General features: G+C 39.2%; 2 protein-coding genes and 2 pseudogenes across 2 annotated transcripts; all 4 read right to left on the bottom strand.

Moving 5' to 3' along the window:
• Nucleotides 1-8,796: 8,796 nt before the first annotated feature.
• Nucleotides 8,797-27,680, bottom strand: LOC126699268 (kunitz type trypsin inhibitor 104-like). The gene is made up of 2 exons (XM_050397000.1): nt 26,944-27,680; nt 8,797-8,923 (listed from the first exon to the last, which is right to left on the bottom strand). Exon 1 carries the CDS (start codon nt 27,590-27,592, stop codon nt 26,972-26,974), a length of 621 nt encoding a protein of 206 aa, XP_050252957.1. The 5' UTR covers nt 27,593-27,680; the 3' UTR covers nt 8,797-8,923; nt 26,944-26,971.
• LOC126699270 (kunitz type trypsin inhibitor 104-like) lies at nt 8,859-14,714 on the bottom strand. The gene is made up of 2 exons (XM_050397002.1): nt 14,692-14,714; nt 8,859-9,595 (listed from the first exon to the last, which is right to left on the bottom strand). The coding sequence occupies exon 2, from the start codon at nt 9,570-9,572 to the stop codon at nt 8,952-8,954; it is 621 nt and encodes a 206-aa protein (XP_050252959.1). The 5' UTR covers nt 9,573-9,595; nt 14,692-14,714; the 3' UTR covers nt 8,859-8,951.
• Nucleotides 13,956-14,709, bottom strand: LOC126699272 (kunitz type trypsin inhibitor 104-like; annotated as a pseudogene).
• LOC126699269 (kunitz type trypsin inhibitor 104-like) lies at nt 22,830-23,718 on the bottom strand (annotated as a pseudogene).
• Nucleotides 27,681-27,988: the final 308 nt, after the last annotated feature.

Below are 27,988 nucleotides of genomic sequence, written 5' to 3' on the forward strand. Positions count from 1 at the left end.
AGGCCATGGCGTCGTCATATCCTGTAGGACATTTGGGTGAGTGTGAATTGCATCTCCTAGGACTTGGCAAGCATGACATGTTTTGACCAGCTCCTCAGAGTCTCTTTTCATCGTTGGCCAGTAATACCCCAACAACAGTAACTGCTTGTACAGCCTTCTCTTCCCTGGTTGACTTCCGCAATCTCTAGAGTGCACCTCTCTGACTACTTCTCTAGCTTCCTTTGGTCCCAGGCACCTGAGGGGATCCCCATGGTATCCTTTTTTGAACAAAATGTCGTTCTGCAAGAAATACCTGCACGCTAGTTTTTTGAGCTTGTGGGCCAATTCCTTGTCGGTTGGTAGGATCCCCCAAGCCAGGTATCCTATGAAAGGAACCCGCCAATCTTCTGCAATAAACACCGCGTAGCTTTCTTCTTTATCGATTGTCAAACGACATTCCTTGCACTTCCCCTGTATGATTGCTGCTTCCTTGTCCATATCTGGCCAGTAATACCCCATGCGTTGCATCCTTCTGTATAGGCTGACTTTTTCTGCAACTCCACATGCTTGGGCGTGTAATTCTTCTAGTTTCAACTTTCCTTCCTTCTCGGTGATACACCTGGACAGTATTCCTCCTGGCAGTCTTCTATACAATTCTCCTTCTATCTGAGTGTAATCCATTAGTTCTTTGATGTTCTCTCTAGGGCTCGCCTCTTTCATCCTTTCTTTGACTTCGTCCCTCCAGTCCCACTGTTTGGATTCCCCGGGGTACATCCCTTGGAGGATCCTTACAATAGAATATTCCTGCCTTCCTATTTTTATCAGCGTATCCCTCCCATTAAATGGTATTTGGGATCCCAGGGTGGTGAGAGCATCTGCAGACCTGTTTTCGCTTCTTTGAGTGTATTCTATGCTGAAGGTTTGAAATTCCATCTCCAGCCTTTGTGCCCAAGTCTTGTAGGCTGCTAAGCTTTGTTCCCGTAATGCAAAGTCACCCTTCACTTGGGAGACTACAAGATTAGAATCTCCCAGCACTCTCATATGTTTCACTCCAATGCTGAGTGCTATAGTCAACCCAGTTAAGTATGCCTCGTACTCAGCTGCATTATTAGAGCATGAGAAACCAAGCTTGAAAGACAGGGGCATGATATCCCCATTTTCACAGCTTAGTACAATTCCTACCCCATTTGAAGTTGCTGTAGCTGACCCGTCAAACCTCATGGTCCATTTCTTCCTTGGGATCTCCATCACTGCTACCTCACCAGGGATTTCTTCGCTCAGTGGGCCTTCTTCCTTTCCTGGGAATTGAGCTAGCAAATCTGCTATGGCCTGGCTCTTGACAGCCTTGGGAGTTCTTATACCTATATAATATTGTGAGAGCAACACTAGCCATTGTGCTATTCTTCCCGTGAGAAGGGGCTGGTGCAGGAGTGCTTTTATGGGGTGGGACTTGGTTACCAAGAGGATTTGGTGAGCTGAGAAGTACCTTTTCAACCTTTGGGATGCATAAACGATTACTAGGCAGGCTTTCTCTATTCTGGGGTACCTGGTCTCGGTATCCTTGAGTGTTCTGCTTACATAATATATGGGCTGCTCATTTCCTTGGTCATCTTCTTGTGCCAGCAAAGCTCCTATTGCCTGAGAGTTTGATGCTAAGTATAGCAACAGAGGTCGCCCACGTACTGGTGCCTGGAGGGTGGGCAGATGGTTCATAATGCCCTGAATTCTTTGAAAAGCTTCCTGCTGCTCTGTTCCCCAGGTAAATTCATTTCCCTTTTTCAATAGTTTGGATAGGCCTGCTGTAGCTGAGGCTAAACCAGGCATAAACCTCCTGATATAGGAGACCCTTCCCAGGAAGCTTTTGAGTTCCCTAACAGTAGTTGGTCTTCTCATCGTGGCAATAGCTGTGGCCTTGGCTGGGTCCACGCTTATGCCTTTGTGATGTACCAGGAACCCAAGGAACTTTCCAGCAGACACTCCAAAGGCGCACTTCATAGGGTTCATACGTAACTTGTATTTCCTGCATCTTTCAAAGACTTGCTCAAGTACTTGGAAATGTCCTGTTCTGGTTTTTGACTTGACCACAATATCGTCTACATAATCTTCCATCTCCTCATGCATCATGTCATGGAAAATGGCTGTCATGGTCCGTTGATACGTAGCCCCCGCATTTTTTAGGCCAAAGGGCATTACAGTGTAGTAAAAGTTCCCAATCGGAGTTCTGAATGTCGTCTTCTCTGCATCTTTGGCTGCCATGCGGATTTGGTTGTATCCACTGTACCCATCCATAAACGAGAACATTGAGTTTCCTGCAGCTGAATCTACAAGGAGGTCGATATTGGGCAAGGGGAACTCATCTTTAGGACATGCCTTGTTCAGGTTGCGAAAGTCTACACAGCAGCGGATTTGACCATTTTTCTTCTTCACAGGTACAATGTTGGAAAGCCATTTTGGGTGTTGGATGGGTTTGATAAAACCAGCTGTTAGTAATTTCTTGACCTCTTGGACTATTTGAGCTTCTACCTCAGTGTGGAAGACCCTGGCTGGTTGGACTACTGGCCTCACCCCTGGGTCCACATTAAGAGAATGGACTACCAACTCCGGGTCTAGACCAGGCATCTCATCATAGGTCCATGCAAACACATCTCTGTATTTTTGAAGTAAGGTTACCAGTTGTTCTCTTTCTTGAGCCACAAATTGACTGCTAATGAAAACAGGTCTTCGGGATCCTGGTTCTATTCCCAGGTCTACTTCCTTTAGTTCTTCCTCAGGCTGAATCTAGGCCTCCTTAACTGGTTCTTCTGGGATTTCTTCTTGGGCCATCATGCAGCTTGGTGGTCCGGGACCTTCCTGCACAATGCATTCGGGTCCCGCGCACCTTCACAAACGATAAATTAGCCTTCCCCCAAGTTCCCGCACCACCACACATTCTCGGGATCCTGAAGAGCTGGGCTCCCTCTTTTGTCTTTTTCTTTCTAAAAGGTTTCTCAGGTCACGGGTGCCCCTTCCTCCTTCTTCTTCTTCTAGGATAGGTGCCCCCGGGGTCCCCGGGGTGGGGTTCTCATCATCTGGCTCCAACTCATCATAAAACATCGTTTCTGCAAAGTTCACTTCTCCTTGGCTGAAAGGATTATGATTGGCAGGGATCCTTATGGGCCTCCCATTCAGTCTCCCTTTAATGCATTGATGGAACGTGGATGGAATAAGGCGATGTTTATGAAGCCACGGGCGTCCCAGCAGCACGTGATAAGAAACTTCTGCATTAATCACATGAAACCTTGTCAAAGCTACTATTGGCCCTACCCTTAAGGCTAGTTGCACGTATCCTTCTATTGATTCCACCGATCCTCCAAATCCTGTTATCTCCATGGGGGTCCCCAGGATCCTTCTGTCAACTAAGCCAACAGCTTCTAGGGTACTTAAGGCAATGAGGTTGAGTGATGCCCCCGTATCCACCAGTGCTCTTCTGACTTGAACACCGTTTATGGTGGCCATGAGATAAAGGGGTCTACGGTGGTCTGGGTGCTCAATTTCCATGTCTTCATCAGTGAAGGTTATTGTATTGGTTGTTTCCAGGAAAGCTCGACTAGCATGTGACTCAGCTGTAAAGCATTCCATCCCTGAATCTGCTGCTATGCTCATGAGAGACTCTGTGGCCACCCTTCTTGCTTCTGGTCCGAATCCTAATTGATTGAATAGTGACCTGAACTTAGGATTCTTCTGGAGGGTTCTGACTGTGCTCGGGTGGAAGGATCCTTCAGATTCTCCTGCTTCTGCCGGGTTCCCGTGTATTACTACTGCTACCACCCATTTTCCTTTGTGGTTAAGCAAGGGGTTCCTCTGCACTTCTGGCTCCTTCTGAGTGAGTTCCAAGGTTCCTTCTCTCAACTTTTTGTGGAAGAGCCTGCGAAGGGTCCAGCAGTCCTTAGTAGAGTGCTTCACATAATTATGGATTCTGCAAAATAAAGGATTCTTCCTTTCTTCTTCGGTTGGTGGCCTGGACACAGTGAATGGCCTGACAACCCCATCTCCAATCCATTTGTCTAGGACATGGCTTAACTCCTCAGCTGTGCATGGGATCACCGGTGTTCCTTAAACACCTTCTCATCTGGTCTCTTCCTTTTCTCTCCTGCTGATGCTGTCAGAGCTTGGGACGCAAGCAGCCTTTTTGTTCTCATGGTTTGCGCCGTCCTTTTGGTTCTTTGTAGCAGGTCAGCAAACTGTGTGATACATAAATTTTCAAGGTTGAGTCTGTAATCAAAAAGCATGTTGGCTATACAGGTTTCCACGAGCTCCTTTTCTTCATGGTCTCCATAGCAGTCTAGGGACACATCTTCGAATCTTTTAATAAATTGAACTGGATCTTCTCCAGGTCTCTGCCTCACCATTTGCAGGTTCTGGAAAGTGATTTTGTCTTCACCAGGGTAATATTTGGCGCAGAATTTTTCCATCATCTCATCCCAGGTCTTGATGGACCCGGGTCTCAGCGTGGTGTACCAAGTGTATGCCCTATCCACTAAGGATTTGGCAAATTCCCTTAGACATAATTCTTTGTCTCCTGCATAGGGGCCCATAGTGTGGACAAACCTGCTCACATGTTCCACGGCACTTCCATTCCTCCCATCGAAAGGATGGAACTTTGGGGGTTCGTATCCCTTAGGATATGGTTTGCCAAGAAGTTCTGGAAGGAACGGGGGATCCCGAGAGAATTGCTTGGGGATCCCTGAGAGTTTTTCCCTTTCTTGCTCCAGGAGGGCATTGACATCTGCCAGTGTCAAGTACTGAGGGTTGGCTCTTCCTCCCACTGCTGACCCTCCTTCTGGCTGTGTCCCATCTTGGTGGCCAGTAGGGGGAATATTGTCTCTGACTTCCTGTGTCCTGCCTTCTTTGAGAAGATGAACTTCTTGCTCCAGATCCTTTAACATTGTTATCATCCTGGCCATTAGGTCTGGTTCCTGTCTTGCGTGTCTTTGTTCCGACACAACCTCCTGTTCCACCAAGGGTATCCCACCTCCTTGCCTAGAGACTTCCTCGTTTTCTCCTACAGGCTCAGAGGCTGTGGGTGGCACATTAGTTCCTTTGCTGTTTCTTTGTCTTGGAGGCATTCTCTGTGAAGGGATTGTTTCTTCCTTCTTCTTTGCCCAGTCCCCAGTGGAGTCACCAAAATGTGAGAGTGTCTTTTTCGGGATACTCAGGCCCAAGGATCCCGAGCCTGAATGAAAAGGAAAGGATTTGGTGGACCGGGCCTTGACTCACCGCAGCTAACAAGCTATTTAAGAATCAAGTGAATGCAGAGAATACTCCTGACAACATACAGAAAAAAATGACAAACAAGGATATCAAAGAGTGCCAAAAATTAACAACGTAAGTTCAGAAGGAAAGAAAAACAGGATTAGCAAGACAATAAAAGAGTGCTGTGGGGATCCTGGGAATTATGAAACAGTATTTCATTAAGACATTATCTGTTTGATTACAGAAAGCTCAGTAGGACGTGATACAAGGTCCAATCAAGCTCAAAAATTGCAGCCTTGAATGGCTATTTCAGCCTTCAAAACTTGCGAAGTTTGATTCTCGTTGAATCCGAGTATGTGCCACAGTGGCCTTTACAGGATATCGGGAAGCAGTATTTGTTTTCCCTTAGTATTTTCTTTCTACACAGATTTTTCTGATAGTTTTTCCTAGGGAATTTCTTCTTTCTTCTGTTTCTTTCCTTTTTTTCTCGCTGCCTTCTTCACAACCCACCCCCTCCTTTTATAGTGGAGTTTTCTGGGCGTCCCGGGGAACCATTGGTTCCCCTGTTTTGCTTTCTTGCGAACAGAGCACGTCTTGTCCCTGTTGTCTTGGTAAGTCCCTTTTCCGTTTCTTCTCATTCTTTCCTTCTCTCAGTTCTAATCCTTTTGAAAGCTTCTGGTTGGCTATCTTCTTTGGGAGTGCTGAGGTATGCCCTGCTCGGCATCCCCACTTCTGGCGCCTTCTGATTTTCCTTTTCTTTCCTATTTAGGCGGAATCACGTCCTGCTTTTTAAAGATCGTTTGTTGTCATCCTTCTTCCCTGTCTTGGTTCCCCGAGGACTCTTCTGTCTGTGCCGTGAGAAGTCGCTCGCACTTTTTGTTTTCTTGTTTTCTTCTTTTCTTCTTTTCTTTTTTTCTGTCTTCTTTCTATCGAGCTGTCCCAATCTTCCTTCTTCTTCGTGCCTGAAAGGATCCGCGCCTATTAATGGTGCCTGAGGATCCTTGCTTCTTATATTTTGCCATGATCTTTTTTTTTTTTTTTTCTCTGGATGCTTTTCTTTTCTGGGCTTTGGGATCCTCTGGGCCTTTCGTATAATCCCTTTGGACTTGGCTTGGGTTTTCCTTCTGGGCTTAACTCATTCTTTTTGGGCTTAGCTTATTCTTTCTTGGGCTTATTTTACTATGATCTCTTTTTTAGACCTCAACACCTTTAAAGTTCCTAAGGTACTCTACCATGTAGAGCTATTTAAATTCTCACTACCACTTAAAATAAAAGGTTAAGTTTATGGCACATCATGAAACCACTAACAGAAACATTAAAAAAATGTAATATTTCCAGTATATAAAAAGTTCAAATCATTCACAGTAAAACCTAAAAAATCCCCTTTCTTCATCCACTTCCGATCTTTGTTGATAGAATCCATTATCGATGGCCAATTTTGTTTATGGAGTCTGGTCGGAGTTCATGGGTTTGGCCGTAGAGTTTGATTAGAGATGGCAGCCGACAATGGATTTGTTTTTGTGGCCTGAAATTTCCATTGATTCTCATTGAAGATTGGTAGGGAGGGAGAAAGAGGCACAAATTTTTCTTTTTTGGTTTTATTGTGAATGACTTTGAACTTTTTATGGAAAAATTTTGCTTTTGTTAAGTTTTTGTTAGTGTATTCATGATGTAGCATAACCTTAACATTTTATTTTAAGTGGATGGTGTGGATTTAAAGAACATTACATTGTCTAGTACCCTATAGAAACTCTAGAGGATCTTTATCCTTCCCAAACCCATAAAAATTCTAATTCAAGGTTTTCATGGCTCTCAGTAGGATTGGTCATGACCAATTACCATTGAAGTATATTTCATCCAACCTGCTACATCTACAACATTTAGCTTCTTACCTGTATGTTTTAACTAAGCTGTAAATACAAAATTTCAAGTTTTAAAATTAAACTACAAAATAATTTTCCCAAAATTATTACATTAATAGAAAAAACTACTACTTGGGTTAACCCTAACCTCAAGGAAAATATCAATATTAGGATTGAATTATTACAATTGAGACTTAACCAAATTCCTTATTGCTACTCACTATGTAGATACTTATAGATGTGATCCCACAATTTGCTCTAATTAAGCCACTTGGGCTCTTCTAATTTGAAATCTTCCACACGAACTATATCTATGACTTCAAGGATCACCTTAAAAATTTGACTCCACAATAATTATATTGTGATGATACTTTGAGGCTTCAACCTTGATTAGGAAATAAGAACTTTGTCTTTAGATTTGCTTTTTATACTCACACTTGTGGTGAACAAAGGTTTTTGATCATTCTATGGTAGCACACAATACAAGCCTTCTAAAATCTCTCAAATCTTTGTTTTGGTTGGCTATATTGTGACCTTGTATATATAGTTTAGCATGCAGATCATGGGTTCCAAGTTAGTAGTTGACTATAAAAAACATATTGGGAATCTACATTCTACTTTGATCGATCAATCAACGAGTGTGCTGAGAACAAAGCTTGTATTGACTGAAGGGGAATTGAAGGCCTAATGAAAAACCAAACACATCATTTTCTTAAGTTGCTTCTTGGATAATTGATCTTGTACTTCTGAGTGAAACTTTGCAACTCAAACAATATTACAAGTTAGGAAATTTGTCTTTGTACTAACCAAACACATTAATTGAACAACATTCACTATAAAAAATTATTTAACTGTGTTGTAATAAGTTATAGCAATGATTTATTTTGTTGCAATAACCTTATTTAAAAAGTTATTAAAAATCTTTTATTGCAACAAAAGCTTATTGCAATAGTTGGCAACAAATTTTTTTTATTGCAACAAAAAATTTTGTTACAATAAATCTTTTTTCTTGTAGTTAATTATTGAAGTATTTATATTTGAAACTCAATATAAACATCAAAATTATTTAATTAATTAATTATATTTAGATTTAAAATTTATGATAGATAAAAAATAACATTTATTTATATAAATTGGGTCATTTTTGGTAAATTGTGGATTATACAAGTTAACTCAGAATTGACCTATTTATTGATTGTATTAAAACATATCAACTTACTTCGACATAAACACAATAGCATTAAACATTTATCCTAAAAAATTTGTGGCGTATTTGTGTCGGGTGAAATGTTGCCACCACTACTGTGGAGGGAGATGCGAAGTCATGTTTTGATGCTCTTATTACCTAGCTATTTTTTTTTTAGCATGTATCAAGTATGAAAATTAAGTAATATAACTGAGCTTAGAAGCTCTTTTGAATGCTGCAATTTCTGCAGGGTTTGAAGAGAGGCAATTGAAAAAAATGAATAGTGCGTGTTATGCCAAATTTGCATTTCCTTTAACGTCCTTATTGTGTTATAATCAGTCCTATCCTCAAGCTGTTTGGGATGTGTTGATGAGAGATATAATTTCTTTTTCTGGTTAACAGAATTTTTCATTAAAAAAAGTAACAGGAATAAAAAAAAAAATGAAAAATGGAAATATAAAACAACTCATCTTTGCCCACAGAAATAAGAGATTTATGTTAACACAAATGAATACACATACATGAGGGAGAGAGATCTAAAACATAGCATTTACCTTTTTATTATTTGTTGAAAATATAATCACAGCTTCCCGAAGGAGTTATAAAACACATGCCTACCCTTTATTTAATATTGGAAGGAGCTAACTCCATTTATTTACTCTACCTTTCAATAATAAGGAGGACTAATAAACTTAAGCCTTCCTCTCAAAGGTAACTGGAATCACATTACCATCCAAGGCTAACAGCCTCTTTCCATTCTCAACCAAGTTACCAGCAGTACCACAGTCAAACCTACAAGTAGGACAAACATCTGTAGGACACCACGAAATCTGGTAGATATCACCTCCAACACTAGCTTTCTCTATCCGGAAGTAATTTGCGGTTCTTCGTGAGCTTTGGTCTTCTCCGGTGACAATTAATCTCCTATTAGACTCGGGGTCCTTCTCGCCTAACTTCCATGCAGTCGACTGAACACAGATTGTGGCCGCTGAGAAAGCAACCCTGAAGTCCTTATTCTCCCTAATCACTGTCTCTCCCTCCATGAAAGGTGTGAAGATGACAGGGAGACCTTCTAAGCCTGAACCATTTTCCTGCCCAACATAAAAGGGGCATGAGCCATTTCGATTAATCAATGTGAAACGACCGCCACTGTCAGTAATAGCAGGATTGATGTAGTATTCTACACCACGTTGAAGAGGACGTCCGGCACTGTCAAGCACCGGTGCGGGTGAGGATGATGGTTGAGCTACTGCTGATATGGCCATCACTAGCATTATGCAGCTAAGGCTTCCAATCAATCTCATCGACTTCATTTTCAAGGATTGCTCACAAAAGACTAAGAAGTTGAACCCAAGTACAGGGTAAAAGTCGAAGCCTAGCCGTACATGCACAGCCTTTCAATTTGGATATATACACCGAGGCCACCTTTTTAGAATGTTTGAATTGTCAGTTGGTTACCTGTTCACACATATAAGACTTGAAGCTACTATCTATGCTTGGACAAATTTTTTGTTAGTGCATCAGCAGCAGTGAAGTTATTTTTTTTTAGTTATTTGGTATCACAAAAAGTTAATTTATCTATTTTACTTATGCATTTTACAAAACATCCAGCAGCAGTGGATTAATTTTAACTTTCAACACTATAAAATAATATAAATATCACAATAAAAAAATATTTCTACTATAATAAAATAATACATTACACTCCCAAAAAAAAAAAAAAAAAACACCACAAACTGATCAATGACACTATCCACAACCATTGCCCACCAAGAACAACCACCCAACAACGACGAAACCCAAAGAAACCCAGAGAAACCCAGAGCTTAGATCGACGATGAAACCCAAGAAATCTAGAGAAACCCACGAAATCTAGAGAAACCTAGGCTTGTCGGCGTTGGGTGAGCGGTGAGATGGAGGACTGGGTGGAGGCGTGGGTCGGAGGCATGGATCGGCGGCTTGGGGCTTGGGTCAGCTTGGGACTTCGACATAGTGGGTCAGCGGTGGGCCGATGATGTTGAGGCCGGCGGTAGTGAGACAGAGAGGTGATGTTGAAGCCAGTGGCAGTGAGATAGAGAGGTGAGAGTTCCGAGGGAGTTGAGACACAGGTTGGAGAGTTCAGAGGGAGTTGAGATTGAGTCATGGTTGGATAAAAAGAATAGAAAAAAAAAATCAACAAACAAATAGTATTTTAATCGGATAGAGAACAAAAAAGTATATATATATATATATATATATTTTAGCTCTTAGCTACAGTTCACAGCCATATATAGTTGTGCACTATAGCAAGGTAAGTAAAAAATATGCCTATACCTTCACTACTGTAGCACTCTTTTTAATATATAGTGGTGTTAAAAATAGTTTTTTTAGCTTTTTAGCACCACTATTGTGGATGCTCTTAGCCTCAAAACATGGTTAAGGTCTAGATAGTTGACTCTTTATTTTAATGTTTATTTTTGGTGAAAACACATTGTTAATGCTTAATATTTACATATTGAGTGCTATTAGTTCTGAAAGCTTGAAATAAGTGCTATTGGCTCCTAAAGTTTTAAAAATGAGCACTATTATTCCCTACGTTAATTACCAAAGTATTTATCTAAATATTTTGGCTTGGATTAATAACCATTCGATGCTAACAAGATGTTTTCAGTAAAGCAGAAGGGAGACTAGCAACCAAGATGGATTTATATTTTCAACAACTCTATCTACTTTTTTTTTTCTTTAGATAAAAAGTTTGATAATAAACAAGGATGTGTTATGAGCAACTTTTTGTTTTGGTAAAAAAAAAAAAAAAATTAGTAATTAAAGGACAGTAGAAATAAGGAGTGTGCTTTGTGGCCGTGTTGGAAGTAGTTAGTTGTGATCATAGTTGTCAGTATCATATGATACGCGATACGTATCGTACAATGTAGTAACTTTGTCTTTAGATTCACTTTTTATACTCACATTTGTGGTGAATAGAGGTTTTTGATCTTCCTATGGCAGCACACAATACAAGCCTTCTAAAATCTCTCTAATCTTTGTTTTGGTTGGCCATATTGTGACCTTGTATATATAGTTTAGCATGCAGATCATAGGTTCCAAGTTAGTAGTTGACTATATAAAAACATATCAAGAATCAAGATTCTAGTTTGACTGAGTAGTCAACAAGAGTGTGCCAAGAACCAAGCTTCTACTGACCCAGGGGGAATTGAAGGTCTAAAGAAAAACCAAATACATCTTTTTCTTAAGTTGCTTCTTGGACCATTGATCTTGTACTTCTGAGTGAAACTTTGCAACTCAAACAATATTACAAGTCATGAAATTTGTCTTTGTACTAAACCAAACACATTAATTGAGCAACATTCGCTATCAAATATTATTTAACTATATTGTATTGCAATAAGTTATAGTAATGATTTATTTTGTTGCAATAAATTTTTAAAAAAATTTATTAAAATTCTTTTATTGCAACAAAAGCTTATCACAACGAAATTTATTGCAAAAGTTGGCAACAATTTTTTTTTTTTTTATTGCAATAAGCGTTTATTGAAACAAAATTTTTTGTTACAATAAATCTTTTTTTCTTGTAGTTAATTATTGTAGTATATATATTTGGAACTCATTATAAACATCAAAATTTTTTTCATTAATTAACTATATTTAGATTTAAAATTCATAATAGATAAAAATAACATTTTTCTATATATATTGGGTCATTTTTGGTAAATTGTGCAAGTTAACTCAGAATTGACCTATTTATTAATCGTGTTAAAGCATATTGACCCACTTCGACATGAACACACTCAAATTAAAACATTATCCTAAAAAATGTTTGTCGCATTTGTCTTGGGTGAAACATTGCCACCTCTACTGTGGAGGGAGATGTAAAGTCGTGTCTTGATGCAAGGATGGAGCCAAAACTTTGTGTTAAGGAGGCAGCTTTACTATTGGTTGTGTGTAACGATTTCAACCTCTAACTCAGCTACTACTTAGCTACTAATTTTTTTTTTTTTTTTTTTTGGGGTGGGGAAGAACAAAATTATTTTGGATAAAATTAGTTAATTGAGCTTAATTTTTTTAAGTTTTACCGTTGGAAATTTTTGTTGTTGAATCATTTTTTTTTTTTTTTTGGGGGCTTGTATATTTTGTTTTAGGTTTTAGATCTTTTTTTTTTTTTTTTTAATAGTCACTAAAATGAGGAAAATACTATATGTAAGGGCGGTTTTTGGGGCCCAGGCCCAGCAGGCAAGCGATTCTGGCCCAAAAGACCCTCAACAATGAATTTATAGAGAGTGGGACACAGAACTAGGTCTTGACAGAGTAAACGTAGTTATAAGCAAGCCATGCAGCCATTTGGACGTGGGGATATTCCATTAAGCTTCCTGGGATAACAGTTCGTGGGGCTGTATCTTATGCTTTGTTTACAGAACTCCTTTCCCTTTTTCTCATTTTCTTCCTTTTTTCTCTCTCCTTTCCGATCCCCTGGTCATGGGGATGTTCTTCTCTTATATAGCATCCTTCGAACGATAATGACCCTACACTTATTAATCATTTGAGCCTCTACTTGAGTGCCTGTCCCATAGGACATCCTCCTTCTTTTCTGTGAGTTGCACTGGCCAAGATAATTCTGTTCTCCTGTCCTTTCCACATTAATGCGGCTGTAAAAGTAGCTTCCTTGCATTTAATGCGGTAGTTGTGGTTGCCCCCTGAACGTCCTGCATTTTCCCTTGATTTTGGATGACCTTTCACCATGTAAAGGATGTGAATCGGACTCCCATTTGGTGCGTCCGAGGAGGTACTCCTCCTCGGACGCCCCTTAAGCAAGCCCGGCCCAACATGATTGGGTTGGGGGGTCCTCTGCCCTTGTCTTCGCTTCCTATTACGGTTGGGCTTCGTACGAGTACCATGGCCCAACGTTGACTGGCGAATTTTACCCCCACACTATAGATACAAGCTTTTTTTATAGATTACTGATGTGATAAGTGGTTACTGGTAAGTAAAAAAATGATGTGAGTGGTGAACCCATATGCGAATCAATAAGAATTTGCAACCAAAACAGTTCGTAAAAATGTTATAAAAAATTTGTGAGTATAGTGTTACTCTTAAAAGAATCAATGATATTGTTTAACAAAAACAAAATGTAATTTTATAGAACAAAATTGCTGAAATTAGTACACATATATATAATAATATTTTTTTTAAAAAAATTGGGGAGCCATTGCCCCTCAAGTCTAATGGTGGCTCCATCCCCGTTTTGATGCTCTTATTGTTGGTACCTAGCTATGATGTTCCTTAGCATGTCTCAAGTATGACAATTAAGTAATATAACTGAGCTTAGAAACCCTTTTGAATGCTGCAATTTCTGCTGAGTTTGAAGAGAGGCAAATGAAAAAATGAATAGTGCATGTTATGCCAAATTTGCATTTCCTCTGAGGTCCTTATTGTGTTGTAATCAGTCCAATCCTCAAGCTGTTTGGGATGTGTGGATGAGAGATATATTTTCTTTTTTTGGTTAATGGAATTTTTCATTAAAAAAAAAAGTAACAGGAATAAAGGATGAAGAGTGGTAAACATAAAACAACTCATATTTGCCCACAGAAATAAAAGATTTATGTGAACACAAATGAAAGCACATACATGAGAGAGATCTAAAACATAAAATTTACCTTTTTTTTTTCTTTGTTTAAAATATAATCACAACTTCCCAAAAGGAGTTACAAAACACATGCCTATGCTTAATTTATTTATTATTGGAAGGAGCTAACTCCATTTATTTACTCTACCTTTCAATAAGGAAGACTAATAAATTTAAGCCTTTCTCTCAAAGGTAACAGGAATCACATTACCATCCAAGGCTAACAACCTCTTTCCATTCTCAACCAAGTTACCAACAGTACCACAGTCAAACTTACAAATAGGACAAACTTCTGTAGGACACCATGAAATCTGGTAGATATCACCTCCAACACTAGCTTTCCCTATCTAGAAGTAATTTCTGGCTTTTCGTGAGCCTTCGTCTTCTCCGGTGACAATTAATCTCCTATTAGTCTCGGGGTCCTTCTCGCCTAACTTCCATGCTGTCGACTGAACACAGATTGTGGCTGCTGAGAAAGCAACCCTGAAGTCCCTATTCTCCCTAATCACTGTCTCTCCCTCCACGAAAGGTGTGAAGATGACATGGAGACCTTCTAGGCCTGAAACATTTTCCTGCCCATAAAAGGGGCATGAGCCATTTCGATTAATCAAGGTGAAACGACCGCCACTGTCAGTAATAGCAGGATTGATGTAGTATTCTACACCGCGTTGAAGAGGACGTCCGGCACTGTCAAGCACCGGTGCGGGTGAGGATGATGGTTGAGCTACTGCTGATATGGCCATCACTAGCATTATGCAGCTAAGGCTTCCAATCAATCTCATCGACTTCATTTTCAAGGATTGCTCACAAAAAACTAAGAATTTGCTCTCTGGGGTTGGTAGTTTTCGAACTTGTATATATGGATTATTTGGTGTTTGGCCAATGGCCTTGGCATGGTATTTATAATATTTGGTGCGGTGATATGGCACGTCATTGAGATCTCGACTGGTTGAGATATGATGAATAAAAAGTCCATGAAAGCTTATCCGATTGTGAATTACTTGTACCTTACGGTGGTCATTAATAGCATTAAACACGGTAAGGGCCAAGACTTTTGCAACCTGCACATGTGAGATATTGGTCATTTCTGTACAACACAGTGGCAGAAAGTTATATTCGTTAGACTGAATGCAATAGTATTGTATTTCTCAAATCAAAGAATATACATCAGTGCCTTTATATAGGAGGTATATGTGTGCGGTCCAAGTAAAGTGTAATACAAGTACAAGTGTGCTATACAAGTAACCTAGTTGGGCCTAAAGCCCATAACATAATATACATTAACAGCCCCCCTCAAACTCAAGGTGGATGTGAGACCAACTTGAGGTTGTCAACTAAATCACGAGTGCGTCCCTTAGGAAGTGACTTGGTAAAGATATCTGCAAGTTGATCTTTGGAGGAGACGGAGAAAAGCTGGAGAGCACCATGGACAAGATGATAACGGATAAAATGACAATCAATCTCGATGTGTTTAGTCCGTTCATGGAAGACATCATTGTGAGTATTATGAATGGCACTCTGGTTGTCACAATAAAGGGGAGTAGCAGAGGATGTGTACACACCTAAATCCTTAAGAAGCCATCATAGCCAAAGGAGCTCAGATGTGGTATCAGTAAGGGCACGATATTCTGCTTCAGTACTGGAGCGGGCCACAAAAGTTTGTTTCTTACTTCGCCAAGAAATCAAAGAAGAACCAAGGAGAAAGCAATAACCTGTAGTGGACCTGCGATCAGTGGGATCTCCTGCCCAATCAACATCAGAGAATGCACGGAGTACAAGAGGAGACTGAGCTGAGTAGAAAAGGTCATGGAAGAGGGTGCCCTTCAGGTACTGAAGAATGCGCAGAACAGCAGCATAGTGAGTTGATCGTGGAGCAGATAGATACTGACTCACCTGATGAACAGCATAGGAGATGTCTGGACGAGTAACTGTGAGATAAACTAAGTTGCCAACCAATCGTCTGTAAAGAGAGGGATTAGGCAATGGTTCCCCCCCCCCCTGAGGGAGTCAGATGCGCATTAAACTCAATTGGAGTGTCAACAGTCTTGCTATCAGTGAGTCCAGCTCGAGACAAGAGTTCAGAAGCATACTTGGCTTGAGTAATATAAAGTCCATCTGTAGAATGAGTGATTTCAAGACCCAAGAAGTAGCTGAGATGTCCAAGATCTTTCATCTCAAATTGCTGACTGAGAAAATCCTTGAGTTCTTAAATGCCACTGAGGTCATCACCAGTTATGATCATATCATCCACATACAGGAGAAGTAAAATAGTGCATTTGTCAGTGCGACGAAAAAATAAGGCAGAATTATAATGACTGGCCATGTAACCCAAGCGAGAGATGGTAGAGCTGAATTTGGCGAACCAAGCCCGTGGAGCTTGTTTAAGGCCATAAAGTGCACGGCGAAGGTAACAAACCTTGTTTGAGTTAACAGAGAAACTAAGAGGAGGTTGCATATAAACTTCTTCACTTAAATCCCCATTAAGGAATGCATTTTTGACGTCCATCTGAAAAAGACCCCATTTACTGGCAGCAGCAACAGCTAAGAGGGTACGGACAGATGAGATACGAGCAACCGGAGCAAAGGTCTCTTTGTAATCAATCCCATACTCCTATGTAAAACTTTTTGCAACAAGACGAGCTTTGTAGCGCTCAATGGACCCATCAGAGCGAGTCTTAATCTTGTAGATCCACTTACAACCAACCACAGATTTCCCGGGTGGGAGTGTCACCAAGTCCCAAGTATGGTTTTTAGATAATGCATCAAGTTCATCTTTCATTGCAATCTACCATAAAGGGTCAGTGGAAGTCTCACGATAGGTGTGAGACTCGTGTAGTGAAGCAAGAGCAGTGTAACAATGATAGTCAAGTAAATGTGCAGGAATAGATCTTACCCGAGTTAAGTGACGAGGTGGAATGTCTTGTGCAAGATCTTCAGGCGGAGCAGGAGCAGAGGACCCAAGCTCAGGGTTGGGGTTGGGTAGCTCGTCTTCAACCTGTTCATCTTCCACATGTTCATTAAAGGGTGAACTAGGAAAGGGATCAGTGATATTTGGTGGTTGGACAGAGAAGTCTACAAGAGAATCAGGAGCAACCACAGGAGGATTAGGAGCAGCTACAGAAGGAACATGTGCCTCATCTGGAAAAAGATCTAAAACAGAGGAGGAAGATAGGGAGGCACGGAAGTGAGAGAGCTCAACAAAGAGGCGATGTTCCCAAAAGACAACATTACGGGAAATACGAAGACGATGAGAGACAGGATCATAACACCGATACCCCTTTTGAGTTTCGCCATAGCCAAGAAAACAATAAAGCCTTGACCGAGGCTCAAGTTTGTTATGCTCATGTGGCTGAAGAAGAACGAAACAAGCAGAACCGAAGGAGCGAAGGTGGTGATAGTCTGGAGGTGACCTAAAAAGGCGCTCATATGGAGTTTGATTTTGGATAACAGGACTTGGAATGCGATTAATAGTATCAACAGCATGAAGAGCAGCTTCACCCCAAAAAGGAGCAAGAACTTTGGCAGAGAGAAGGAGATCACGAACAGTGTCAAGAATATGACGAAGTTTTCGTTCGGCTCTACCATTTTGCTGAAAGGTACCTGGACAAGTTAGTTGATGAACAGTGCCATAGGAATGCAAAACAGTTTGGAAAGCATATTGAGTGTACTCAAGAGCATTATCAGATCGAAAAATTTTGATGCGTTTGGAAAACTGAGTTTCAACCATTTTTGCAAAATTAAAATATACTTGCAATAATTCAGAACGATGTTTCATATTAAAAATCCAGCTATAGCGAGAGTAATCATCAACAAAGACAACAAAATATCGAGACCCACCAATACTAGAGACAGAGAAAGGCCTCCAAACATCAGAATGAATAAGGTCAAAGATATCAGTTGATATTGATTCACTAGTATTGAAAGGCAAAACTGGTTGTTTTCCTAACTGACATGAGACACAATCAAAATTTTCGATAGACACTGAACCTAACAAACCTCTAGAAGCCAATTGTTGTACCCGAGAGGAAGATGCGTGACCAAGTCGAGCATGCCAAAGTGCAAGGGAAGGAACAGAAGAAACTACAATAGCTGCAGCAACAGAAACAGGAGCAACAAGTGGAAGACGAAGGTTGTCCACGAGAAACATACGCCCAACTCTGGGACCGGCCCCAAGCTCTTGTCCCGTCCTTGGATCCTGCACAATACACCCAGAATAATCAAAGATAATGCGATAACTCAACTTAGCTAATTGTCCCACAGAAAATAAATTGTAAGAAAGGTTAGGAACATTAAAGACTCCAGGAATTGAGAGGTTAGATGTCGAAACAGAGCCTATATTATGACCAGACATTGTGGAACCATTTGCTGTGCGAATATTAAGAGGGTGTGGTGCAGGTTTAAGTTCAGAAAATAAAGACGAATGAGGTGTCATGTGATTGCAACAAGCAGAATCCATAAGCCAAGAGGTAGGAGACATACCAGATAAAACTGAGAGAGAAGAGGAATAAGATGCATTACCAACCATACGAATGACATTAGCGATGATGTTTATAAGGTCATCTCTGGAAATGGTGAAAGTGGATCCAGAAGACTGAGACTATGCAAAGACGGGAGCCATTGGTTGGTCACTCTCAGTGTTAGCAACAGTAGCATCAAAAATTGAAACAGCTGATTCGTTGCGATGATAGCAAGTCTCAATACTGTGGCCAAATCGTTTACATAAATTGCAAAAACAATTGCTGGATTGTCGACGACGATTGTTGCAAAAGGAAGAAGACTTGTCCTTATTCTTCATTTAGAAGCAAAATATGCAAAAATGGACTACAAAAATGAAATCTACATGAAAAAACTGGGTAAGGAGCACCTGGAATGCAAAAGTCAACTCTGGCAAAAAAGTCAACCCTTAGTCAAAGTCAACGGACAGTCAACGAAAAGTCAACGCTAACGTGGTGGGTGACGTCAGCAGATGTGGACGATGATGTCAGCAGGTGACGTGGCAGTGATGACGTCACCTAGGGCTGACGTCAGCAGGTGCAGATCTGGCGCGTGTAGGCACGTGAAGAAGGATGTCGGCATGTGGTGGCGCGTGGAGGCACGTTCGGAAGGCTATCGACATGTGGAGGCGTGTGGAACGCGTGAGCTTTGGCGCAGAATCTTTAGGTAGCGCGTGACGGCGCGTGTGAGCTCTGATGGTGGTCAGGTTCCACGAGATGGTAGATCGGCAAAGGACGATCTTAGTGGTACCTGCAAAAACACAACCGGGGCAAGGATCACGACGGTGACGGTATGGCAGTGGTCTCGAGACTCTGAACGACGGCAACTGCAGGTCCGGAACCAGAGACGATGACTGAAATGCGTCAGAGGTTTAACGGCGAATGGCTGCAGCAGTAGTTGTAACAGCGGAAGCAATTGTGAGTCTGGAATAACACCAATGAGAGACAAGACTGCAAATAAAAAGTCAGAGCGATGGCTCCGATACCATGTTAGAAATACTGAATGCAATAGTATTGTATTTCTCAAATCAAATAATATACATCAGTACCTTTATATAGGAGGCATATGTGTGCGGTACAAGTAAAGTGTAGTACAAGTACAAGTGTACTATACAAGTAACCTAGTTGGGCCTAAAGCCCATAACATAATATACGTTAACAATATTAATTTGTAAACTCCAAAAATTTCAAGACGGTGGAAGAAGTTGAACCCAAGTACAGCCGTACAGGGGAAAAGTCGAAGCCAAGCCGTACATGCAAAGCTTTTCAATTTGGATATATACACCGAGGCCACCTTTTTAGAATGTTTAAATTGTCACGTGGTTTCCTATTCACACGTATAAGACTTGAAGCTACTATCTATGCGTGGACATTTCTTGGTTAGCCTCAAAACATGGTTAAGGTCTAGATAGTTGACTCTTTATTTTAATGTTTATTTTTGCCGAAAATATATTGTTAATGCTTAATATTTACAAATTGAGTGCTATTAGTTATGAAAGTTTGAAATGAGCGTTATTGGCTTATAAAGTTTTAAAAATAAGCACTATTAGTCTCTATGTATTGCCAAAGTATTTATGTAAATATTTTGGCTTGGATTAATAACCATTCGATGCTAACAAGGTGTTTTCAGTCAAGCAGAAGGGAGACTAGCAACCAAGATAGATTTATATATTCAACAACTCTATCTACTTTTTTTTCTTTGGATAAAAAGTTTGATAATAAACGAGGATGTGTTATGAGCAACTCTTTGTTTTGGTAAAAAGAATTAAATTAGTAATTAAAGGACAGTAGAAATACAGTCAATTCCCAAAAAAAAAAAAAAAAAATCAAATTGAACTCTTAACAGCTTAAGTTGATAGAAAGGAGTTATTGATCAGTCATTTCTATATGAACCAACACTTCTCCCGTGGTTTTGGTTTCATGTGAATGATACTCCATCGACACTTCTCACACTCAAACTTGCAAAGAACAATGAGTCCTCCACTTTGCCCTGCACTCGAAAGATGAATCTATTAAGTATTAACCCAATTGGAAATCCTAACCTCAGATTATCCAAATCCATATGTGATACGCTTAGCTTCATCATGAAAACAACCTTGGCTCTTCTTCCTACACTAGCATGTGTAATGCACAAATTGATCGAGAGTTCCCAAATGGATTAAAATCCTTTAAAGTTCCTATGGTACTCTACCATGTAGAGTTTTTTAAATTCTCACTATCCACTGAAAATAAAAAGCTAAGTTTATGCCACATCATGAATCCACTAATAGAAAAATTTTAAAAATGTAATATTTCCCATATATAAAAAGTTCAAATCATTCATAGAAAAACCCAAAAAATCCCCTTTCTTCATCCACTTCCGATCTTTGACGTTAGAATCCATTATTGATGGCCAATTTTGTTTATGGAGTTTGGTTGGAATTGATGGGTTTGGCCGTAGAGTTTGATTAGAGATGGCAGCCGACAATGGATTTGTTTTTGTGGCCTGAATTTTCCATGGATTCTCATTGAAGATTGGTAGGGAGGGAGAAAGAGGTACAACTTTTGCTTTTCTGGTTTTATCGTGAATGATTTTGAACTTTTTATAGAAAAATTTTACTTTTGTTAAGTTTTTGTTAGTGTATTCATGATGTAGCATAACCTTAACATTTTATTTCAAGTGGATTGTGTTGATTTAAAGAACTTTACATTGTCTAGTACCCTATACTCTAGAGGATCTTGATCCTTCCCAAACCCTTAAAAATTCTAGCTTAAGGTTTTCATGGCTCTCAGTAGGATTGGTCATGACCAATTACCATTGAAGGATATTTCATCCAACCTGCTGCATCAACAACGTTTAGCTTCTTACATGTATGTTTTAACCAAGCTGTAAATTCAAAATTTTAAGTTTTGAAATTAAACTACAAAATAATTTCCCCAAAATTAATACATTAATAGAAAAAACTACTACTGGGGTTAACCCTAACCTTAAGGAAAATATCAATATTAGGATTGAATTATTGTAATTGAGACTTAACCAAATTCCTTATTGCTACTCAGTATGTAGACACTTATAGATGTGATCCCACAATTTGCTCAAGCCACTTGAACTCTTCTAATTTGAAATCTTCCACATGAACCATATCTATGACTTCAAGGATCACCTTAAAAATTTGACTCCACAATATTTATATTGTGATGATACTTTGTGGCTTCAACCTTGATTAGGAAATAAGAACTTTATCTTTAGATTTGCTTTTTATACTCAAACTTGTGGTGAATAGAGGTTTTTGATCTTTCTATGGTAGCACACAACACAAGCCTTCTAAAATATCTCAAATCTTTGTTTTGGTTGGCTATATTTTGACCTTGTATATATAGTTTACATGTAGATCATGGATTCCAAGTTAGTAGTTGACTATATAAAACATATCAGGAAACTACATTCTAGTTTCATTGAAGAGTCAACGTGTGTGCCGAGAACCAAGCTTGTATTGACCGAAGGGGAATTGAAGGCCTAACGAAAAACCAAACACATCTTTTTCTTAAGTTGCTTCTTGGATAATTGATCTTGTACTTCTGAGTGAAACTTTGCAACTCAAACAATATTACAAGTCAGCAAATTTGTCTTTGTACTAAACCAAACACATTAATTGAACAACATTCGCTATCCAAAATTATTTAACTGTATTGCAATAAGTTATAGCAATGATTTATTTTGTTGCAATAACCTTATTTAAAAAATTATTAAAAATCTTTTATTGCAACAAAAGCCTATTGCAATAGTTGGCAACAAAATTTTTTATTGCAACAAAAACTTTTGTTACAATAAATCTTTTTTCTTGTAGTTAATTATTGAAGTATTTATATTTGAAACTCAATATAAACATCAAAATTATTTAATTAATTAACTATATTTAGATTTAAAATTTATGATAGATAAAAATAACATTTATTTATATAAATTGGGTCATTTTTTGGTAAATTGTGGATTACGCAAGTTAACTATGAATTAACCTATTTATTAATTGTGTTAAAACATATCGACCCACTTCGACATAAACGCATTTGCCTTAAACATTGATCCTAAAATATTTGTGCCGTATTTGTGTTCGGTGAAACATTGCCACCACTACTGTGGAGGGAGATGCAAAGTCATGTTTTGATGCTCTTATTACCTAGCCATTATGTTTTTTAGCATGTATCAAGTATGATAATTAAGTAATATAACTGAGCTTAGAAGCTCTTTTGAATGCTGCAATTTTTGCTGGGATTGAAGAGAGGCAAATGAAAAAAATGAATAGTGCTTGTTACGCCAAATTTGCATTTCCTTTGAGGTCCTTATTGTGTTGTAATCAGTCTTATCCTCAAGCTGTTTGGGATGTGTTGATGAGAGATATATTTTCTTTTTTTGGTTAATGGAATTTTTCATTAAAAAAAAAAGTAACAGGAATTAAAAAAAAAAAATGAAGAATGGTAAGTATAAAACAACTCATCTTTGCCCACAGAAATAAGAGATTTATGTTAATACAAATGAATACACATATATGAGAGAGAGAGATCTAAAACATAACATTTACCTTTTTTTTCTTTGTTGAAAATATAATCACAACTTCCCAAAGGAGTTACAAAACACATGCCTACCCTTTATTTAATATTGGAAGGAGCTAACTCCATTTATTTACTCCCCCTTTCAATAATGAGGACTAATAAATTTAAGCCTTCCTCTCAAAGGTAACGGGAATCACATTACCATCCAAGGCTAACAACCTCTTTCCATTCTCAACCAAGTTACCAGCAGTACCACAGTCAAACCTACAAGTAGGACAAACATCTGTAGGACACCATCAAATCTGGTAGATATCACCTCCAACACTAGCTTTCTCTATCCGGAAGTAATTTGCGGTTCTTTGTGAGCTTTGTTCTTCTCCGGTGACAATTAATCTCCTATTAGACTCGAGGTCCTTCTCGCCTAACTTCCAAGCATTCGACTGAACACAGATTGTGGCCGCTGAGAAAGCAACCTTGAAGTCCTTATTCTCCCTAATCACTCTCTCTCCCTCCACGAAAGGTGTGAAGATGACAGGGAGACCTTCTAGGCCTGAAACATTTTCCTGCCCAACATAAAAGGGGCATGAGCCATTTCGATTAATCAAGGTGAAACGACCGCCACTGTCAGTAATAGCAGGATTGATGTAGTATTCTACACCACGTTGAAGAGGACGTCCGGCACTGTCAAGCACCGGTGCGGGTGAGGATGATGGTTGAGCTACTGCTGATATGGCCATCACTAGCATTATGTAGCTAAGGCTTCCAATCAATCTCATCGACTTCATTTTCAAGGATTGCTCACAAAAGAATAAGAATTTGCTCTCTGGGGTTTGTAGTTTTTGAACTTGTAATCTTGTATAGGAATATTATTTGGTGTTTTGCCAATGGCCTTGGCATGGTATTTATACCATTTGGTGAGGTGATATATGGCACGTCATTGAGATCTTGAATGGTTGAGATATGATTGTAAGGTTGAATTTAATCAACCATCTTGTTGGCTTTATTCCATACTAAATTTGCTTATATTTCAGCAATTAATAACTCTGTTTTTAGGTGGGTTTGTTGTAAGGGTAGTGAGTGAGATAGAGTATTGAATGCTCAAGAGTGTGCAAGAAAACAGAGTCTCACTGCTGGATCTCGCGGGTGACTCGCGGCTGCAAGCCGCCAGATGCTGCACACGTGCCAAGCATGCCAGAAGTTGAAGCGTCATGCTAGCTGGAGCACTACAGGACAAAATAGGACAACTGGCCGTTCTGTTATCTCGCGGCTGGATCTCGCGACTCAGTCAAGTCGCGAGGCTAAGCCGCGAGCCAGCCCTGTTTTGAAAAACCTGACGTTTCACATTCCATTCTCACCCTAATATAAATACCCCTTATTCCCACGAAAGAATGAGAGCTTCCAAAGAGAATTTTGAGAGAGAAACCCTAGAGTAAAACAAGATTGATTCATCCACAATTTTTACATAAGAGACACTTCAAATTCCTTAGCTCTCTTCCTCTCCATTGTTAAATCTTTGAGAGACATTTTACCAAAACCTTTTCTCACCATATCCATTACTATGAGAGGGCTGTTTGGTGTTCTAGGAAGCAGTCAGGAAGGAACCAATTTACATTTGTTGATGCTATGGTCAAGTAGCGGAATCTGGGAAGCTAGAAAAGAAATAGGTTCATCGCAACCTCGTTGGAGTAAGAAGTTTGGAGGGTTTAGGTACACTGGGTAGATTAGTCTTGAAGCGTCTATTGCTGTTCATGTATCCCAACTACATTTTCTAGTGGATTGTTTACCGATTGGAGGGCGGCGGAGAGGTTTTACACCGAGGGCTTCGGTTTCCTCTTCGATAACACATCGTGTGTTGTCTTTGTGTTTACATCTCTCTTCCCTTTATCTTTGTCTTTTATTTTCTACTGTGGATGTGATTTTAATTGGCTTAGAGTGTTTACCAATTCTGTATTAAGCTTTTATTTCATGTTCTGCACATTAATTGTTTGATATAAAGCTTGAATTGGTAATTTGTAAATTGGGAGTCTAAACGTTCAAGGGTGTTTTTACACTATTTGAACTTTCAATGATGAATAAAAAAGTCCATGAAAGCTTATCCGATTGAGAATTACTTGTGCGTTACGGATGTCATTAATAGCATTAAACACGGTAAGGGCCAAGACTTTTGCAACCTGCACATGTGAGATCTTGGCCATTTCTGTGCAACACAGTGGGCAGAAAGTTAAATTTGTAATTTCTGAAGATTTTAAGACGGCGGAAGAAGTTGAACCCAAGTACAAGGGAAAAGTCGAAGCCTAGCCGTACATGCACTGTTTTTCAATTTGGATACTTACACCGAGCCTACCTTTTTATATAGAATGTTTGAATTGTCCCTTGGTTACCTATTCACACAGATATAAGACTTGAAGCTACTATCTATGCATGGACATTGCTTGGTTAGCCTCAAAACATGGTTAAGGTGTAGATAGTTGACTCTTTATTTTAATGTTTATTTTTGGCAAAAATACATTGGTAATCCTAATATTTACATATTGAGCATTATTAATTCTTAAAGTTTGAAATGAGTGCTATTGGTCTCTGAAGTTTAAAAAAAAACACTATTAGTCTCTACGTTAATTACCAAAGTATTTATCTAGATATTTGGCTTGGATTGATAACCATTCAACGTTAACAAGATGTTTTCAGCCAAGCAGAAGGGACACTAGCAACTAAGATGGATTTATACGTTCAACAATTCTATCTACTTTTTTTTCTTTAGATAAAAAGTTTTATAATAAACGAGGATATGTTATGAGCAACTCTTTGTTTCAATAAAAGAATTAAAATGGTAAGTAATGGACAGTAGAAATACAGTTAAGGAGTGTGCTTTGTGGCCGCGTTGGGAGTAGTTGTGATATATGATAATTATTATATTTATTCGCATATATATATATATATATAATTCTTTTTTTGGTTGAGAAAAGTGATGTATGATAAATTTGCTCTTCTGGAAAATAGACTGGCCACGGACAAAATTGGTCTCTGCCCTTTTCAGGCAAAATAAATAGCATTCTACCCCCTTTCTCAAACTAATTAGGGAAATGCCCCTCTTTTGAAACTCGACTTTCTCAAAATCGAGTTAAAAGAAAAATTCTGGAGCTCTAAGTGGCGTTTTAAGAAACCTATCGTGACGTTTTAATGATCAATAGTGGCGTTCTATAACTTTTCCATTAAGTCGAGTTACATGCAATTTTTTTACCTATAACTCGATTTAATGAGCTTGAGTTAAAAAACGCCATTATAGGTCCTTAAAAACGTCACTATAGGACTTAACTCGATTTTGAGAAAATCGATTTTCAAAAGAGGGGCATTTCCCTAATTAGTTTGGGAAATGGGATAGAATGCTATTTATTTTGCCCGAAAAGGGCAGAAACCAATTTTGTCCGACTGGCCACGCAAATTTTAGGAAGATTAGTTTTAAACATAATAGTCTGAATAGATTTCATAGAGTTTCAGAATTGCGTTTGACATAAAAATCATTAGCTATAGGCCATAGCCATGCATATGATTGTTGAATTAATGCTGTATGTACACAGATACCATCATCAATTCCATTATATATATATATCTCAAAGCCTCCAATCGAACTCTTAAAAGCTTAAGTTGATAGAAAGGAGTTATTGATCAGTCATTTCTATGTAAACAAACACTTCTCACGTGGTTTGGTTCCATGTGAACGATATACCATCGACACTTCTCACACTCAGACTTGCGAAGAACAGTGAGTCCTCCACTTTGCCTTGCACTTGAAAGACGAAACTATTAAGTAAAAATTAACCCATTTGGAAATCCCAACCTCAGTTTGTCCAAATCCATGTACAGAAAATAAGAGATTTATGTTAACACAAATGAATACACATACATGAAGGAGAGAGATCTAAAACATAGCATTTAACTTTTTATTCTTTGTTGAAAATATAATCACAACTTCCCAAAGGAGTTATAAAACACAAGTCTACCCTTTATTTAATATTGGAAAGAGCTAACTCCATTTATTTACTCTACCTTTCAATAATATGGAGGACTAATAAATTTAAGCCTTCCTCTCAAAGGTAACAGGAATCACATTACCATCCAAGGCTAACAACCTCTTTCCATTCTCAACCAAGTTACCAGCAGTACCACAGTCAAACCTACAAGTAGGACAAACATCTGTAGGACACCATGAAATCTGGTAGATATCACCTCCAACACTAGCTTTCTCTATCCGGAAGTAATTTGCGGTTCTTCGTGAGCTTTGGTCTTCTCCGGTGACAATTAATCTCCTATTAGACTCGGGGTCCTTCTCGCCTAACTTCCATGCTGTCGACTGAACACAGATTGTGGCTGCTGAGAAAGCAACCCTGAAGTCCCTATTCTCCCTAATCACTGTCTCTCCCTCCACGAAGGGTGTGAAGATGACAGGGAGACCTTCTAAGCCTGAACCATTTTCCTGCCCAACATAAAGAGGGCATGAGCCATTTCGATCAATCAAGGTGAAACGACCGCCACTGTCAGTAATAGCAGGATTGATGTAGTATTCTACACCACGTTGAAGAGGACGTCCGGCACTGTCAAGCACCGGTGCGGGTGAGGATGATGGTTGAGCTACTGCTGATATGGCCATCACTAGCATCATGCAGCTAAGGCTTCCAATCAATCTCATCGACTTCATTTTCAAGGATTGCTCACAAAAGACTAAGAATTTGCTCTCTGGGGTTTGTAGTTTTTGAACTTGTATATATGGATTATTTGGTGTTTTGCCATCGGCCTTGGCATGGTATTTATACCATTTGGTGCGGTGATATGTGGCACGTCATTGAGATCTTGACGGGTTGATATATGATGAATAAAAAAGTCCATGAAAGCTTATCCGATTGAGAATTACTTGTACCTTACGGATGTCATTAATAGCATTAAACACGGTAAGGGCCAAGACTTTTGGAACCTGCATATGTGAGATCTTGGTCATTTCTGTACAACACTGGGCAGAAAGTTCTTCTTGTAAGAAGTTGAACCCAAGTACAGGGAAAAAGTCAGAAGCCTAGCCGTACATGCACAGTTTTTCAAT

The sequence above is a fragment of the Quercus robur genome, chromosome 9 (assembly GCF_932294415.1).
Source record: "Quercus robur chromosome 9, dhQueRobu3.1, whole genome shotgun sequence".
NCBI lineage: Eukaryota > Viridiplantae > Streptophyta > Magnoliopsida > Fagales > Fagaceae > Quercus > Quercus robur.